This window comes from Cryptomeria japonica, chromosome 10 (genome assembly GCF_030272615.1).
Source record: "Cryptomeria japonica chromosome 10, Sugi_1.0, whole genome shotgun sequence".
Classification (NCBI taxonomy): domain Eukaryota; kingdom Viridiplantae; phylum Streptophyta; class Pinopsida; order Cupressales; family Cupressaceae; genus Cryptomeria; species Cryptomeria japonica.
In genome coordinates, this window is record NC_081414.1 from 673,810,042 (window position 1) to 673,829,776 (window position 19,735).

At 34.2% G+C, this 19,735-nt stretch overlaps 1 protein-coding gene across 1 annotated transcript; it reads left to right on the forward strand.

Annotated features, from left to right (window-relative positions):
* The first annotated feature begins 8,670 nt into the window (after positions 1 to 8,670).
* On the forward strand, positions 8,671 to 11,387 carry LOC131077092 (glucose-6-phosphate/phosphate translocator 1, chloroplastic). The gene is made up of 4 exons (XM_058014516.2): positions 8,671 to 9,481; positions 9,758 to 9,986; positions 10,486 to 10,711; positions 10,869 to 11,387. The coding sequence occupies exons 1-4, from the start codon at positions 8,978 to 8,980 to the stop codon at positions 11,092 to 11,094; spliced, it is 1,185 nt and encodes a 394-aa protein (XP_057870499.2). The 5' UTR covers positions 8,671 to 8,977; the 3' UTR covers positions 11,095 to 11,387.
* Positions 11,388 to 19,735: the final 8,348 nt, after the last annotated feature.

Sequence of the window (19,735 nt, forward strand, 5' to 3'; positions counted from 1 at the left end):
AGAGGAAAAATAAAGGACGTAGCTGACGATGAAAACCTCTTTGAGGCACCAAAAGATAGAAAGTTTGACATCCTCCCTACATATTTTCAGGAGAGATCTTCTATTTTAATAGAGCCAACATAAGCAATAAACATTAGCATAACAAAGGATCCTAAGGTCCTTCATCTTGCTGCATCATTATCAGATGAAGAGAGGAAAGAATACATAGAATTCTTCAACCAAAGATAGATAAATTTTGCTTGGTCTTATGCAGACATGCAAGGACTTGACCCAAATCTTATCATGCATCATCTCAATGAGGATCCAAAAGCAAAACTAGTTAAACAAAAGCTAAGGAAGATGCATCCACACATCGCTCTCCTTGTAAAAGCAGAGCTAAAGAAACTATTGGATGTGGGTTTCATAAGACTCGTTGCCTATCCAGAATGGGTCTCTAGTATTATGCCAATGTCAAAGCGAGATAAAAGCATAAGAGTCTGCACTAACTTCAGGGATTTGAACAAAGCACATCCCAAAGATGATTTCCCACTGACCAACATTGATATAATTGTAGATTTATCAGCATGAAATGAAATGTTTTCATTAATGGATGGATTATTAGGGTACAATCAAATAAGAATCACCCCTGAAGGTCAAGAAAAGACAACATTCACCTATGCATGGGGTACTTACTGTTGGAATGTTATGCCATTTGGGCTTAAGAATGCAGGAGCAACTTATCAGAGATCCATGACAATAATTTTCCATGATACGATGCATACATTTATGGAAGATTATGTAGATGACATACTTGAAAAATATCATACAAGGAAAGAACATTTGAACATCTTGGGCAAGATCTTTGACAGGCGTGAACAATATCAGTTAAGATTGAATCCCAAAAAATGTGCATTTGGAGTAACCTCTGGAAAACTTCTTGGGTACTTTATATCAGCTCGTGGAATTGAAGTAGATATAGAAAAGATCAAAGCTATCATGGAAATGGAGTCACCTAGGAACATAAGTCGATTGTGTTCTCTACAAGGGAGATTGTAATCAATCAAAAGATTTGTCTCTCAATTAGCAGATAGATTTCATCCATTCACTCATCTTTTACACAAGAATGTTCCATTCAAATGGGATTAGAAGTGTGAAGAATATTTTATGCAAATCAAAGAATAATTGATGAATCCTCTAGTACTTGTATCACCAATCAAAGGGAAACCATTGTTACTTTACATCTTAGCAACAAATGTATCACTAGGAGCTCTTTTAGTACAACATGATGAAGAAGGGAGAGAAAGAGTAGTGTATTACATCAATAGAACACTTGTAGGCTCTGAATTGAACTATACATTAGTTGAAAAGACATGCCTAGCAGTTGTATTCGCAACTCAAAAATTGCAACATTATATGATAACTCATTCTGTAAAACTGATAGCAAAAATAGATCCACTAAAGTATTTGCTCAGCAAGTCAACTTTGACAGGCAGACTGGCGAAATGGGTTATGGTACTAAGTGAGTTTGATGTAGAATATGTTGATCGAAAAGCTATCAAAGGATAGGTTATTGCTGATCAATTGGCTAAAGCGCCCTTACAAGATGACATACCATTGCACATTGAATTGCCTGATGCAAACATTCTGACAATAAGCACAAAAAATTGGGAGCTGTACTTTGATGGCTCCTATACACAATATGGATCAAGCGCTAGAATTTTGTTCATCACACCTCAGGGATACACTATAGAATATGAAGCATTGACTATTGAGCTCATTTAATGGAACATTAAGGAATTGCATGTTTATGGTGATTCACAACTTATAATAAACCAAATACATGATGATTATCAAACTAAGGATGACAATATCATGCCTTACAAACAGTTGTTTGAAGAGTTTAAAGAACATTTTGAAGAAATATCATTCACTCAAATCCTAATAAGTGAGAACAAAGCAGCAGATGCAATGGCTACAATAGCATCTCTTTTGCAGAATAAGGAGAATCAACAACGTTATGAATTCCTAGTGGAAGATATCTTGAATCCTACCATTGAATCCCAGAATACCCACATGACTTTCCATATATATGGAACCAATCAATCCTTATACGACCAAACTTATCAATACTTAAAAGAGAATATTCTTCCTCTTGACCTATCCCGCAATCAGAGAAGAAATTTTATCTGTCAGTCATCCCACTATACTATCATTGTTGATACCTTATATAGGTGAGGTCTAGATAGAACTTTATTAAGATGTCTCGAACAAGAAGAATCTAAGAAATTTCTTAACGAAGTTCACGCAAGTATTTGTGGCACACACTCAAGTGGATTAACGCTGGCTAAGAAACTTATTCATTTGGGTTACTATTGGCCTACTATGGAGAGAGATTCATTTACATATGCCAAGAAATGCAAACAATGTCAGATCCATGGGAATCTCATCCATGCACTAGCACACGAATTGCATCATATGGCAGGTTCATGGCGATTCTCCCAATGAGGTCTTGATTTGGTAGGTAAGATAAACCCTTCATCCTCTAATGGACACAAGTTCATTCTGACTACTACTAAGTATTTCACTAAGTGGATTGAAGTAGTGCCTTTGATGAAAGTGACAGGAATTTTTTTTTATCATCATTCATCTCGAATTATATAATATGTCACTATGGAGTCCCTATGACCATTAGTAATGATAATGAAAGACTATTTAAAAATCAAGATGTGAAGGAACTATGTGAGGGATTTCATATTCAACATAGGTTCTCTACTCCATATTATCCATTGGGAAATGGTCAAGTTGAGGCGTCAAATAAAACAATCTTCAAAATCCTGAAGAAAATATTTAATGAAGTTGGTAAAGACTAGCACATTCAGCTAAATCGTTCTCTTTAGGCATACCGAACCAGCATTCGCACACCAACGAGGGCAACTCCATATTGCTTAGTATATGGATTAGAAGCCATATTACCGGTAGAAGTAGAGATACCTTCTCTACGAGTGTCCTTGAAAGGTCTTATACCAGAAGAAGAACAACGAGTCTTTAGACTTCAAGAAATTCAATTGATTCAAGAACGTCACCAAAATACTATAGATCATTTAAAGGCATATCAACAGAGAATGGTGAGAAGTTATAATCACAGAGTTAAGCCATGCATTTTTTAGATTGAAGATCTAGTTCCAAGGGAGAATTCGAGAAATCAGCAAGACCGAGAAAAGAAGGGAAAGTTTGAACCAAACTGGTTAGGTCCTTTTGTTATAGTAGCAACATATGACTCAGGAGCATACAAGTTATCTACCCCTGAAGTTGATTAGTTTGATGAGCCCATCAATCCCACCCATCTCAAGAATTTCTATGCTTGAGATAGAAAGTCTTGAAGAAATCAGTAAAAATCAGAAAAACAAAAAATCCCTTAAAAACATAAAACAACGAAAACAAAACAAAAAAATCAAATATGGAAAAAATGCAATAAATTTAAATAGTGAAAACTTGGTAAACAGACACTATCTAAAAGTGGGTTCTTCCATCTATGAGATCACTTTGCGCATCTATCCATCCTATCCCATCTATCCTTCTTATCACATCTATTGATTCCATCTATCCTAGCCCTTCCATTTATCTTTCACATCCATTGCTCTGAACCATTAGCAAGAAATATGCAACTTACTAACAATTATCAATATTTGACATACTTAGTGTAGTCACTATCTTGGATTTTATCGATCATATCTGCATCGTGTCCTACCATGGATTTTGGATCATCCTTTCGTACATCCGTAATTAAGTTTGTTGCCGCTGGGGGCAAAATCCTAATTTCTTTTGCTAAGTTGATCTTTTAAATATTTAAAAATCCAAAACATTCGAAAAACTTAGAAAAAAACCAAAACACCTAGGGTTTTGAAACAAATAACGAGCAACAGAGCAATGAAGATCAAGGCATTTTGTAACAACTGAATTGTGAAACTCAGAAAATAAAGAATCAACTAGCAAGTAATAAAGGATTATCAAGGATTATTGATCAAGATGTTTATATCAGTTAATGACCATGAGAACATGTGAATGAAATACAAGATTCAGTGTTTATATCTTGATTTATTGCTAACCATGTACTTTATGCGACTCAAGGATGTCTATGACTAGAGAAGCTATGATGGGGCATGGTTATTTTCTTTGTTTGTTGTTTGTGGTTTATCTCTTATTAAGGTATGTACTTGTCTAAGGATATGATTGACAAAAGATCAATGAGGACGTTCAAAGTCATGCATGTAAGGGGATAATCCTTGTTTGTTCTGCAAGAAATACTCAAGTCAACTTGATTCATCATATCAAGTTGTTTATGTAAACTTGCTATATCAAAATCCATGTAAGAAATACTCAGGTTAGCTTGAATCATTATGTCAAGTTGCTTGTATTTTCTTACAACATTTTTAAAGCTCAATGATGAAATCAAGCACTGTTATAAGACAACATATGAAGAATGAAAGTATCATTTTAGTTAGATCATTTTAGATTAGCTCATTATTCATCTACATTATAAGCACTCATTGTTAGTTGCATTATAAGCATTTCATTCCATTTAGAGATCAACGGTCATAAATAAAGATTGAGTATACTTGGACAAACAAAAATAATTTGCATTTGATCATTGTAGGTTTATTCATCTTTAGAATCATTTACGTTATTATCATTCATTTCATTTAGTTGCATTCAATCATTGCATTAGTTTGCATTTCATTAATTAAATTTCATAATCATGTAGTATATCATCATTATTATTTGCATTTGGTTCATTATAATTTTAGTTCATTTTTATCCATTAAGGTCATTTAGTTGCATCTTTGCACTTAGATTCATTTATAATCATAAGCATTACATATAAGCATCCATAATATAAGTTGGATCAAGCATAGCATTCATAATCATCATTTGCATTTTAAATAATCAAACTTGAAATCAAATACATTTCATATAGATCATTTTCTTTCAAATCATTATATGCATACACATTAAAAATATAAAAAAATCAACATTCATTTGCATGCGTAATCATTAGAAGCATTCTCATATAGATCATTGCATTTGCATCATTTAAGTAACACATTATAGATTTAATTTCATTTGCATCCATTATCGTCAAAATAAAAAATCAAATGCATTTTCATTTCATCATCATTGCATCATGAAAATAAAGGAAAGAAAAGATCATCATAACATCATCCATCACTGCATATATATACTATATGTAATCAATGCATATAGATCATAATCATATAGAGTAACATGCATAATAAATCATGAATCATTAGCATCATATAGGGTTCATGTCTGCATATCATCATAAAACAATAAACAGTCCAAGTATACAATGATATCAAAGAAATAATCAATAAAATACAATGTCCCATGATACAAATCAATGTCTCATATCAATATGTCAACTAGGACGAAGAGCACCACCCTTTTCAGATGTTGTAGGCCTCGCTGATCTTTCTACTCCCCCCTGGATGAATCAATACATATAGATCCTCTTGCAACATGATGTCAACAAAATGTCAGTTCTTGATCCAATCAATCGCTTTGATCAATCAATCAGCGATCCTATTCGCTCACTTGAGATTTCTATCAATCATTTTGATCACATATTAGTGATGTTAATTAATCATGAGTTTATGCATCTAGTCTATCCAATATTGAGTTTACATCATTGATGTTCATCAATCATGAAGTCAATCAAACTCTATCCTATCAAATCATCAAAGCTTCGAGTTTATATCATTGACCCTCATCGATCACGAGGTCAATCAAACTCTATCAATCATCAAATCAAGCAGAATGTCAAAGTAATCAAAGAGCAAACATTTCCATCAACCAAAGTTGTATAAATTTAAATCAGTTATCGTGAGATTAATCTTTTATACAAATTTTTCAATAATTTCATGATCAATCTCCTGAGGGGGTATACAATCAGGATTTTTATCTTTATCAAGCACATTATCGAGACTTGATTTAATCTTTGAAACAATGTTGTCTCGATATTATTTCAAAGAAGGGCAAAATGTATACACATAAAATTGGCTATGAGTAATTAAATAAATATTTTATATTTATTTAATAACTATTCTTCTATTAAATAGTTAATTTGAAAAGATTAATTTATTTAATTCATTTCATGTCCTTCTATTAATTAATTTAATTGAAACATTTTATTAATTAATTTGTTATATCCTTTTCTTCTAATCAATTAATTAAATATGTAATATTTAATTATTCCTCTATCTACTATCCTATAGTCTCATTAATTATATAATTTCTTAATTATTTAATCCCTTTTCCAACTCACCTTTCATCCCCACTTCACTTCTTCTTTGCCAACTCATCCATCATGTGGCTACATTAATTCAACAAAATAAAATCATTTACTAGTCACTTATCTCCAACTTCCAAAATAAATGAAATATTGTGTACGTACACATATTTCCTAGCCTTCTTCTATATTCTCTCCAACATCTCTATATCTTAGAAGGACTTGAGTCCACTTGTCCTCTTAGTCCTACATCTTCTCCAACTATCCTATATCCTCTCAAGTCTTCAACTCAATCAAGGTGAGATGAGTGACACTTGTCTTCTCCTCCCCCCTTTCTCTCAACCATCAACTTCTTGCTCATAGCCATCCAATTTGCAAGATTTGATCATGACCGTTGATCTCTGCCACCTAAGCTCATACACTCAAAAATCTATAAAAAGAGGTCTCCTAAGACATTTTGAAACTAATAGACTAATAGCTAATCATATAATCATTCTAGGAGTCTTTATCTTGCATCAATAAGTTTGAGTTTGAAGCAATTAGTAATTTTAGAATTCTTATCATAGCTTAATATCATGTTAGCTTAAATCATTTGCATATGCATATCATAGTATCAGTTATCTCAAATCATCTGCAACCAGGAACAGTGGAGTTAGGACACAATGAGGTGTAAATCATGAAAGGTATAATTTTGTTTATTTCATTTACTTCATGTTACTTCATTGGTTGAAGTTAAGTTTCATGTAGCTTTCATTTTTATATTTTATTATAAAATAACAAGTTTTAGGACATTTCTTTGGAGTTCAACTTTAACCTCAACAGATAGTAATCAAAGCATAAGCATATATAACAACACGAGTTTAAAAAAATGAGAAGGGTATGAACATCAAAGAAACAAAAGAAAGAACATTTCCTTAAGATCGTAAAACAATGAGAAAGGGTTTAACAAACAAAGATTGTAAAACATTAAGGATGTGAGACAAACAAAGATTGAAAAACAACAAGGATATGAGACAATAAGACTTTAAGAAACTAAATAAAGCATGAGGATGGAAAACAGTAGGTGTTTTGAAAACTAAGAAGGATACGAACATCAAAGAAACAAAAGAACATTTCCTTAAGATCATAAAACAATGAGAAAGGGTTTAACAAACAAAGATTGTAAAACATTAAGGATGTGAGACAAACAAAGATTGAAAAACAACAAGGATATGAGACAATAAGACTTTAAGAAACCAAATAAAGCATGAGGATGGAAAACAGTAGGTGTTTTGAAAACTAAGAAGGATACGAACATCAAAGAAACAAAAGAACATTTCCTTAAGACCGTAAAGTGGTAAGAAAGGGTTTAACAAACTAAAACATATAAAATGGAACAAGAATAATACCTAGAACAAATATATGTCTTATTCCTCTTTGATCCATGTTGTGTCTTATTGCTCCTCTTTGATGGTTGTTGTGTCTTCTTTGTGACTCGAATGAGATGATTTCATGTTTATTTATATTTGTGAATCATATTATTTGTTGTTATGGCCTTCCACTTTGAATTTTGAATTTCCATTGATTTTGCAATGCCAATTTCTTTTCACCATTTATTTATGAGTTGATTGCTCTTCAATAGAAAATGGTGGCCTTACATGTTTTTTACGGTGGATGCATATGGGAATGGTGTTGATATGACCATTAGGTGTGCGATGAAGTGACCACTACCTGTGCGGTTGAGCTGGACATGTGGGACAAAGGGTGCAATAAGATGTTAACTTGGTCATGTGTTAGTAGGCACATGTGGTCTTACTAGTTGTATTACGTTACCTATGATGATCCTATTTTGAGTCCATGGACTTTCATGTGGTAGTAAACTGTTGTTATGGTGATTTATTAGTAGGGTGGTGAGGCTCAGTAAATTGTTGTTGTTTTGGTTGATTTTGGTTTACGTGGACATATATATTTTGAACATATGGCCCAGTAATGGACACGGTAGAATATATCAGTGATATGGACAAATGTAAATTGATCTAATCCCACTTCTTTGACCACTAGCTTTTATACTCAATGTTCTACACACTCATACACATACACATATATAGATATAGGTATAGATATACATATACATATAACAAATATTTATCAAAATGTGTACAAATTATATGTATTTTTTAATTGACTCGAAAATGTGTAACTTTTTAATATAAACCTACATGTATTGGATGATCAAGTGCACCCCTGTGGACCCCTAACCACCCCAATACCATCCTGCACGTATTGACTCGAGATACACTAAGGAAAGTTCATGGCTCCATTAAAGCACCACGTGTTAACAAATTTAGTGCACAAGTTTCCAAAATTATCAAAACTGTCAGAATTCGGGCCACATACAACGTACCGCGATTCTGCAAGCACTGGCCGGCCCCGCAGCTCACGACAACTTCTAATGAATTTGAGTATCTTAAAGCAGCCCTTGACCATATTCCAAGATCCAACAGTACCTAGCTGCCATCAGAAGAGAGCATTTGATACTGGTTAAGGTGCATGGCTACTTCCAGGACATTGCCATTGCTTTTGAAAAGAGCCCATCTTGCTGGGCCAAATGCTATTCAGGGCAAGCCCTAGGGTAGGGCAAAAGAGGGCATCTGATACTGTTAAACTCCTTCTGGGAAAAGACGGATTTTAAGATTCTCGTCCTCCATTAACATGCAGATGCAGGCAAAGTGGCCGCGTGTTGCCCGCGCATCTACACACTACCCTGCTGCGCTTTATAGGTCGAATCGGGCGTCATTTTCTTCATCATCATTTTCTCCTTCATCATTTTCTTTGTCACTTAAACGCCAAAGAGACGGGGTACCTTTAATTGGACGGCTCAATGAAAAGATTTCGCCGGTTTGGAGAAGTGGAAAGGGCTCTGGGTTATTCAAATCTGGGGTTGGAGGTGGAATAGGAATTGGCGCGCCGGTGGATGACTGTGAGGAAATCAGTGTGAATCGAAAGCTCAAAATTGGGTTGTATTTTGGGACATGGTGGGCTTTGGGTGTAGCTTTCAATATTTACAACAAGAAAGTTCTCAATGTGTTCCCTTTTCCCTTGTTAACTTCTACGCTGTCTTTGGTCGCCGGATCTTTGATCATGCTCTTCTCTTGGGCTACCAGAATTGCAGATTTTCCCCACACTGATGCCGATTTCTGGATTGGGCTGGCACCTGTAAGATGTTTTTGCTTATTAAATGCATGACGTTTTCTCATTTTATGATAGATTTAAATTGATGATTTTTAGATTTGATTCTATATATGAATTTGTTCATCAACGTTTAAGATCATTTTTTTTCTTATTCTGACGAGTTCCATGATCTGAAATGTTTAAAAAATTCAGACAATCAAATTTAAAAATCATTAATTAAAATATTTTTGTTTTTTTAATTTGAGGAAGCTGCTTTTTCTGTTTTTTGTTATTGAGATGCCATGGTCTGTTTATGATCAGGTAGCGGTGGCTCATGGTATAGGACAGGTTGGAACCACTGTTTGCATGTCCAAGAATGACGTGTCCTTTACCCATGTAATTAAAAGTGCAGAGCCAGCATTCAGTGTGGTGTTTTCCCAGCTCTTCATGGGAGAAACTGGGTTTTCATTACCCCTCTACATGTCTCTGCTACCCATCATAGGAGGCTGCTCATTGGCTGCTGCCACCCAACTTAATTTTAATATGATAGGTAATTGTTTACAATTGTTTTTCAATGTTTCTGGTTCTGTTCCATGATGTAATTCAGACAATTTTCTATCATATTTTGATTGTGAGGACCGTCAATGGCGGGTCCAACTTTCAATTTCATCTTTTTTGAGATGGTGAGTGGGCTCTTTTCTCTTTTATTAAAAAGGCCAGAATCAATATTTGGTGGGACTCATGAAGTCAAGTCTCAATAGACACATCATTTTGTTATTAAAAAAGTGGGCCCTTCAAAATGTTTTATAAGTTATAACAGGCAATGTCACGCCCTTGGCTTATATGAGATAAATCCAAGAGAATTGTAACTATAATTTATGTGCTTTCTATTTACCATCCTTTCTACCTCTAATGGCTAGAATGCTTCTTATTAAGAATAAGAGATCATATGTTTGAATTGCAAACATTTTAACCTTTGGTCCTTTAACAAGGTTAATTGTAAGAGCTCACAGTGAAATAACACCTAACACCATGGAACTCTGTTGCAGGATTTGTGGGTGCCATGATTTCAAACATGGCCTTTGTGATGAGGAACAACTTGGCCAAAAAGACCATGAAAGGGAAGGGTGTGAGCGGAATGAATTACTATGCATGTCTGACCATATTTTCCTTGGTACTCTTGATTCCCTTTGCATACATTGTAGAAGGGCCCCACAAATGGATTCAGGGCTGGCAAACTGCCCTTCAAACAGTATCACCCAATCAGTTGTTATGGTGAGTTTGATATCATATTTGTTGGGTTATTTAATTTTTTTAATACAAAATTGCTTTATCTCATCAACTTTTTATCCAAATTTGTTGGGTTATTAATTTTTTTAATACTAAATTTGTGAGGTTATTAACAATCTCTTATATATGATTTGCAATGCAGGTGGGTGGTGGCACAAAGTGTATTTTATCACTTGTATAATCAGGTTTCATACATGTCATTGGATGAAATCTCTCCACTAACTTTTAGCATTGGAAATACAATGAAAAGAGTTGCAATAATTGCATCCTCTATAATAATATTTCAAACTCCAGTCAAGCCCTTAAATGCTTTGGGAGCATCCATTGCCATCCTAGGCACATTCTTTTATTCGCAATTACGAAGTTAGATGTACAATATTAACTTTGTACTTCATTTTATTCAAGATGAGATTTATTGGTTTTTTGCATTACACATTCAGTCCTTAAAATGACCTTTTTGTAGTTGCGCTCCATGCTACCCTTCAAACAGTGAGTTTAATGGGCAAGCAACACTGTTGCCAAAGATGTTTGTAACGCTGATGCTCCGTTCGGCGCTGTTCCTTGCTCTTTTTCTTTTCGGGCTAGGTTGTAAACTTTGTTGCTTGGTCATGGAGCTGTTGTAGCTGTTCTTACTAAATTTGATGATTGATTCTATTTTTAAGTAACTTTTGTCATGGTATGTTATTCTTGGTGTGAGAAATACTTAATTCTAGTAGGTAATGTCCATACTAAATAGTCCATTGGCTAATTATGATAGAAGCAATTTGTAACCATTAGAATTCCAACATTCAAAATGGCTTCTTTCCAATCATGATTAAATATAGCAGAAAATCCCAAAATGGCTTCTTTTCAAGAGGTAGTTTGCAATCTAATATTTCTAGACCTGAGTATTAAAATCAGCTGTAGATTTCCAAACTCGAAGTTAAATCTACATTTCATTTACAATTTAGCCGAGGAGTGGGGGGCCAACTACAAATATACACCCTCTTCAAGGAATGTGATTGAAATGGCTAAAAGACAGCCATTGCCAATCTTTCAATCCCTTGAAGTGCATAACTTCATTGTCAGTTCAATAGACACTACAGACTGAATAAAAATCACATACTTGTACTTATTATTCAGCCCATAATCTGCTTTCTAGCAATTATCATCATGTAATTGATGTTCCAAGGCTTTACTCTCACACACTATTTCGGGTGGCTTTTCTTTTTCGCAGTTCCGTAGGTCTATGCAATGTAATTTTTCTGATACAATACATGATATATATTCTCTTTGCTATTAGCAGCGATATTGTACTTATGCGAGCAGTCTTATATTTGCTCTTGTTAGTAAATAACAACAACCTGCCAGTTGTTTTCTCTATGTAATTATTTTAGCTTGGTTTTAATATAAATTTTTTTTTCCCAAACTAGGTCCTAGATTAATTTAAATAAAATGAGATAGAAACATACAACTACTAATTGTAAATGAGCAGTGATTAAAAAAGTTCTTAGCAACTTCAAACATAGTTTTTAGCTTTTTGATTTGATTAATTATTATAGCTTTTGTAGCAGAGATCTAGAATGATATTGTAATAATGCATAGATGGTAGAGATAGAATGATGCTACTATGTTTAGCATCTAGCATAAAATATGCCTATATCTAGTAACTGCATTTTTTTTGAGGTTGCCTTGGCCTCGATATTTGTGAACTGGTAGATGTACTTGTGCTTGAGACAATGGGATGTTACAAAGCATTTTGGAGGTGTGATGTAAGTGTAGGCAATTATAAAGATTCCTTAATACTAAGTTAGAGCCACAGATTGAAAACATGCAAGACAAAGATGCAAAATGGTTACAATAATGTATAATATGTTGATGTTGATGGAGGTTTAATGATCTATTTGAACATGTTTGTAATTTCTTTTTAATTGTTGTTTTTTTCATTCAACAATCTATGATCACTAATGACCTAGGGCTTGTCCCTATATATAAGATCTTGGGTGCCTAAATTGAATTGTTCTATCATTCAAGCTTATAAGCAATAGTCAATTTCTTAAAATTGTTAGCCCAAGAGTAGAAGATTTAAATTTTTTGAAAAGGTGGGAGAGGTCACATGCTTTGATCCATCCAAAGGATAGGTAATATCCATGAACTTGTCTAGGAGGGGGGAATCTCAATAAATCGGACTAGTCTAGTTCTTGTAAATGCTTAAATCTAAATGAGCCTTTATGACAAGTTGGATGATGACTAAAATCTAGCATATGAGCCTATGTGGCATAAAAAATAAAAAATAGTTTTCAATTGATATATGCAAGATAAAATGATTGTGTTAGCCTCTTAAGGCTTACCATGGTTGAGATGGTCCAACTCCCTGGTCTCACTCTACGACTAAGCTCATGCCATATCTAAATCAAAGACATGATGTATTTGAGATGTCTTTGATTTAGATATGGCATGAGCTTAGTCGTAGAGCGAGACTAGGGAGTTGGACCATCTCAACCATGGTGTGCCTGCATATGTATATAGTTTTGTTTATAGGTGGAAAGCTTGAGGTTCAATGTCGAACTTGGTTGCTCCAATACCATATGTAATATTCCATTAATTCTATACTTAAAGAAAATAAATTGTGATCTATATTAAGATTAAAAATTGAGCATTTCAAAATAAAACATAACTACTTTAGTTGAAGGAGAAAACTAACTAAATGTTCTTTAACATAATAAGAATCTAACTAATTTATCTAAAAGGAAGATAATCTTTTAACGATAAAAAACATTGAACAAATATTATTAAGCTAATCAATATGAGAAAGGAATTCAAATGGCAAGTTTCATTTTTGAGGGAAGAGATGAAGGTTCAGAGGTTACAATTCATTTAACTTTCCAACTGAAACTTTTTGTATCAAGCCTCGACATAGTTTGGAATAGAGAGAGCATCATCAAGGGCTTCTCCTTTCAATCGTAGACTTGCTAGTCTCCCATGCCCCTTCCAATTGGAAGAGACCCAACCCCTCGTGAGGGTGCATTCTAAGGATTGGGTCTCTTTTACATCTGGCCATCTGATCTTGGTGTTCAAAACCTACACGCAACTAGCCAGTCACACACTATAGGTAACCCCTAACTACTATGACCATCTGACTAGTAGGTGTATCTAGTTCATGTGATCTAACAATCACTTAGATAAAGCATCAACATCTTGGCCAAGGTTTTAACATTGCAAGCACCAATGCGTTGTTAGTGTTCACCTCCCTTGCTCGACTTGTACATCCAATTCTTGAGCTCAACAAACTCACTAGTTACCAACCATCTAAACAAGCCATCTGCTTAATGTGTACTAACAATAATGGTTATTAACGACCATCATATGATAAATAGCATACACTTGAGCCAACTAACTCACTGGTTTACTAACCAACTATCTAGTGAACTACTTAATGTCTACTAAGAATAACGGTCATAAATGACCATCATAAGATAATTAACATACACTTGAGTCAATTGATTCATTGGTTACAAAACTTCTAGGTTTAGCTGATCCAATTTGTTACATAACAGTCTTATGTCCACTGACATTAACGGTTTACAAGGACCTTCATGGGATTGTGACATAACCTAACAAGCCAACTACTACAAATCCCCTATCTTCAACAAGCTTCAACTGTCATCATGGAATTAAACCTAATACAACATAGGTTCCCTTATTTAGCTAAATTAACACATCATATTATGACTCAACAAAAAATATGGTTCTAATTAATTTTTTTGTCTTTGTATATTCCCAAAAGTATGCATCTAATTAATGATAAGAATCCTTCTTCAAGTCTTGCAACCATGGAGACTGGTTATAATCTGATTATAACTGATGTGCATTGATTCCAAGATGAACCATATTCGGTTGAACTATGAGTTAAGTGTGAAAAACAAATAAACATAGAATAGCTGCAATACTCGGCTATTATGCCCTCGTGGGCTAGCAATCATATTCTATAGTGAATGCTCTGAGGTTGCTACTCAACCATACTATGCACAAGATATGAATGCAGTATTCAATTTTCTTATGAATAAGGTAAGACAGTGTATTCGATGAAAAGTAACAAAATATCGTCATGATTTATATCTGTGAATAAATTTATCTTCCTTAATTTCAAGACTTGATAATGAATGAGTAAATCATTTAGGCTCTACAATTTATCTTAACAAGAAAGATCATGAACATGCAATAGCTATACATCGGCTACTCAAGGCGGAATTTACACAACTATGCAAGACAGAATAATCACAATTAGGCATGATAGTATGTTCACAGCTATCAGAACAAGATTCTTTTCAATTCATTTTACTTTTTCTTTTAATGAGTAATATTTCCACAGTCAATTAGTGATACACGATTAACCTCTGCATTTCAGTCGGATATGAAATAGATACATACCTGATGTGAGAGGAAACGAGGTAGGAAATGCCCCTCAAGTACAACATTTGCATGACTATGATAGAAGAGAATCTGGAACAATCTTTGTTTCCTCCTTCTTTTCCCACTATTAAAAGTTCACATTTGCAAAGGAAAAACAATTGATTATATTATATATATTCGCCAAAATAGTACAATGGTAAGCCTGAGGCTATAATCTACTCCTTTCTCTAAATTTCCTCCATATATTAAAGCTCCCTCCTTTCTATGAGAGTATACGTTATCACCAAGCGTCGTGACTTTTCAACATATAACTGTCAACTAACACTTTTGTTTTGAACATTACTTCGACTAGGTATTTTCTCCCTTCATCGAAATGCTGTATTCGGTCACTGTGGTTGTCTCCTCACCAATACCTATCTGATATCCATAGGGTTTTTATGTCGAAGAAACCTTGGGCTTTGGTGACCTCCTTTATTTTTCCACCGAAATATCTCTTCCATTGATATCACTATGCCTCGTCGATGAATGGATCTATTGTCTCACCGAAGCCTTTCTTTATCCTCTCTTGTCATCTTCCACCAATAAAGTTATATCGGCGAAACAACGCATATTGGAGACATGCCTTTTAGCCTCCTCGAAACCTATTTCCTCATCGATACATATCTGATGTCCATCGGGTTTCATGTCGAAGAAACCTTGGGCTTCAATAACTTCCTTTATCCTCCCATCGAAACACTTTTTCTATCGACATCACTACACTCCTTCGATAAATGGGTCTATTGTTTCATTGAGGCCATCTTTCTTTTGATGATTTGCTTCCACTATCATCTTTCATCAATGAGCTCATTAGTAATCTTCCTCGATAAAGTTGCATCGGTAAAACCACACATATCAATAACATGCCTTTTAGCCTCCTCGAAACTCATATCCTTATTGATATCTTTTATCGATGTAGCTTCTTTCTGTTTGATCGATATCATTCTTTTGATAAGAACGCTTCTTTCGGTAAGTTTCCTTCATGTTGCGCCGATGGTATCATTTCCTCGGAAGTCTTTTCTCATTGATGAAAACTGTCTCTGTTTTCTTCGATATCCTCTTTCAGTGGAATCATTGCTTTCGATGAGTCCATTTTAGAGTTCATCGGTGTTACCTTTCCTTCGATACCCTTTTTATATCAATGAGACTTCGCTGGGTCTCATCGATACTATTTGAATTTTGGATATTTCGATAGAATTCTATTAGACTTGTTAGATAACTTATGGGTTATTACGGTATCAATGAAAATGATGATTTCTTCCAAAGATAGATGGCTTCTATGATTTCTTTCAAAGATAGATGGCTCGAGAGTCAAATTCAAAAGACAAGGACATCATATGATCATTGAGCAGTGATCTGCAATGCAAATTATAGCAAGGTATTGTGACTATAAGATAGAAACCATCCTAGGAGCCTCCAATATATCAAAAGTTGAGAAAGTAGCAAGCTTACTGTACAAAGACAGTGATCACTATAAAGTTGCAGTCAAGTTCAAAGCATTGAGATGGCTCGAGAGTCAAATTCAAAAGACAAGGACATCATATGATCATTGAGCAGTGATCTGCAATGCAAATTATAGCAAGGTATTGTGACTATAAGATAGAAACCATCCTAGGAGCCTCCAATATATCAAAAGTTGAGAAAGTAGCAAGCTTATTGTACAAAAACAGTGATCACTATAAAGTTGCAGTCAAGTTCAAAGCATTGATTTGTGGGAACAAAGGGTTTCGTATGGGGATAGAGCAGTCTCATGAAATATGATGACAATCATAATCATAATCTAAAGAGTAGTCAAATCTTCAAGATAGATTGGTGATAGTGCAATCATTCATTAATTGTTTTGGACATTTCAAGCTATGTTTTCCTAATAGATGGTCAAGTATAGAACAACAACACTCAGAAAATACAGTCTAGAGAGATTGCAGTCTACAGTAAAGCTAGTAGGTAGTCATACCTAGTACCAAATAAAATGATAGTAATCAAGTCTACTGAGTAAAAAAGAGCAGGGTATAAGTTTCTAAAAGGTCTTTTCAAACCTTAACAACAAATAACACGTTATTGTTGCAGCATTGTCAAAACTTGACAAGAACAACACCTTATAACCTCAAGAAGCATAGCAGTCATAGGGCAACTCATGTCAAATGTGCAACTCAATACAATAAATAATCTTAGTTTGTAGCCCTATAGCATCATAATGCAGTCCTTGACCAAGTATGCATACAAGAAACATCTAGTTCTATTAAGGCACAAGCATCAAAGTCAGAGGTTATGACAACTAGTCAAAAACATAAAGTACAAAAAGGTTAGTCTCAATCACTAGAACACAATTTGCAACATGCATTCGGAGTTGTCCTCCTTACAAATAGTGCAACATTAAAAAGGTATTATCAAAGCTACAACCACAATTCAAAGAGGAAGCTTACAAAGATAGGACAAAGCTAGGTACAGTCATAAGTCAAGGCAAATACATAGTTGAAACTCAGTCCAAAATAGTGAAGAAGTGCAACAAATGACATGAGAAGTCTAAAGAAGTATTATAGCAATCATGAGTCAAGGATTAATGAAGAGATTTTTTGCATCCATGATACAATCTCAAACACACTTTTCACCGTTCTCTTGGTGATTGTGCCCAATTGTGTATGTCTTGCTTATGTATGAAAATGGCATTTTGCAGCTTTCCATCGATGATGTATTTGAGATGTCTTTGATTTAGATATGGCATGAACTTAGTCGTAGAGTGAGACTAGGGAGTTGGACCATCTCAACCATGGTGCGCCTGCATATGTATATAGTTTTGTGTATTCATTAAAGATTTTCATTTAATTTTAATAAACTAAAGAGCAATATTCATGACTTACAAGTAATAAAAAAACTTACAAGGATGAGGCATATTCATTACTTACAAGTAATAAAAAAACTTACAAGGATGAGGCATATTCATAACTTTTGTAGTCCTACCTTGGATATCAACACTAGAAGCAACTCATATTGTTTGTGTACAGACAAGACAATATGGGAGTTCATTATATTCAGCAACTTGTGGTGTTGTTGTTTGTGTTGGCTCTGTTGGACCCTGCAATTAAGATTCAATATACATTATTCAATAAGATTAACTGTGCAACATAATGAAATATTGAAAAGTGTGTTATCTTGTTGAGCTTCACTTGGTTTTGAGAATAGTTTAATATTCTCTACTTAATAGGGCCAACCACATGAAGGTGGAAGCTCATTTGGCCTCTCCCCCCCACCCCCAACATCACTCTAAATTCCCCATTAACATCTTATAACATTCATTCATTCATTCTTTCTACCATTAATAAAATATAACATTAATTCATTAATATCACATAACGTTCAGTAACACATAACATTGATTAACATTAATTAACACGCAACATTCATCAATATTAATTAACACATATCATCCATAACCATTAATTAGCACATAATTACATTCACTAACACATAAAAATCAGTCATTATCAAATAAGTTAGATTACAATCATTTCTTTCTTTGTTTTTTCTTTGAAGCTATGAAAAGACTAAGTGGAACATCGGTTTCTTCATCATTTCCCCCCTCTGCAGATGTTCTGCCAACTGCTCGTGATCTCGATGTATGCCTAGTCCTATATTGAGGACGAGGACACTGAAGCGAAGGGGGGTCCTCTACAATAAAAAAGAAATGGGTTAAATTCAAAAAAAAAAAATATTATTGTTACAAGTATTTCATTAATTTAGAGAACATAATTGTTGTGCTCTTTACCTGATGGGACCACATCATTTTGTGTAGCCTCAACCTCAACATGTTGAACACCCTTTAGATCATCTGGAGTTGAAATACTAAAGGTTACATTAATGCTGAACACAAATTGCAATTATATTTGTTTAAAGCAATAACAATGGTCCTCTTTACCTGAGTGGGGAACATCATGTTCTTGATGTTGTGTACCCAGATCATGCTCCACTTGCTCACCACTGGCTACATGCTCTAAAATATTAACAAAAAAGGTTATTAATTACTACTCTAATTACAAATTAAGATGTTTAATTGTATTAATAGCTAAATAAATAAATTTGAATAGCAAATGAATACCTCCACTACTGGGATGCACATCCGGACCTTCATGTGCAGGTGGTGTTTCACAATTAGCAGGTTGCATTCCAATGACATGCACATTGTTATCATTGCTTTCTTATTTAAAACAAATATAGTCACTTTATGTTGGAACTCAACATAAATTAGATTATTGGTAAAGTATTCAATTTGAAACAACTTCCATTTAGCATATTTACCTATGTGACGAATGCACTCGAATGTTGTGTATGCCCACTCAATTCTCGTAGCCGATCAACCATGACTGAATAGCCTTGCTAGTAGGCAATTCTCTTGTCATCTTTTGTGGGCACTCTATTGAATTCAGAGCCCTGCATTTTTACTTGGTATCGTGAATTTTGCTTGCATTGTTTGATAAAAAAAATGTTTGCAATTTATTAATATTTTGATGCAATATTTCGTTTACATGAGATACTTACAATTCATGCATCAAGTTTCATGTAACCACTAGAGCCAAGTTTGTGTTG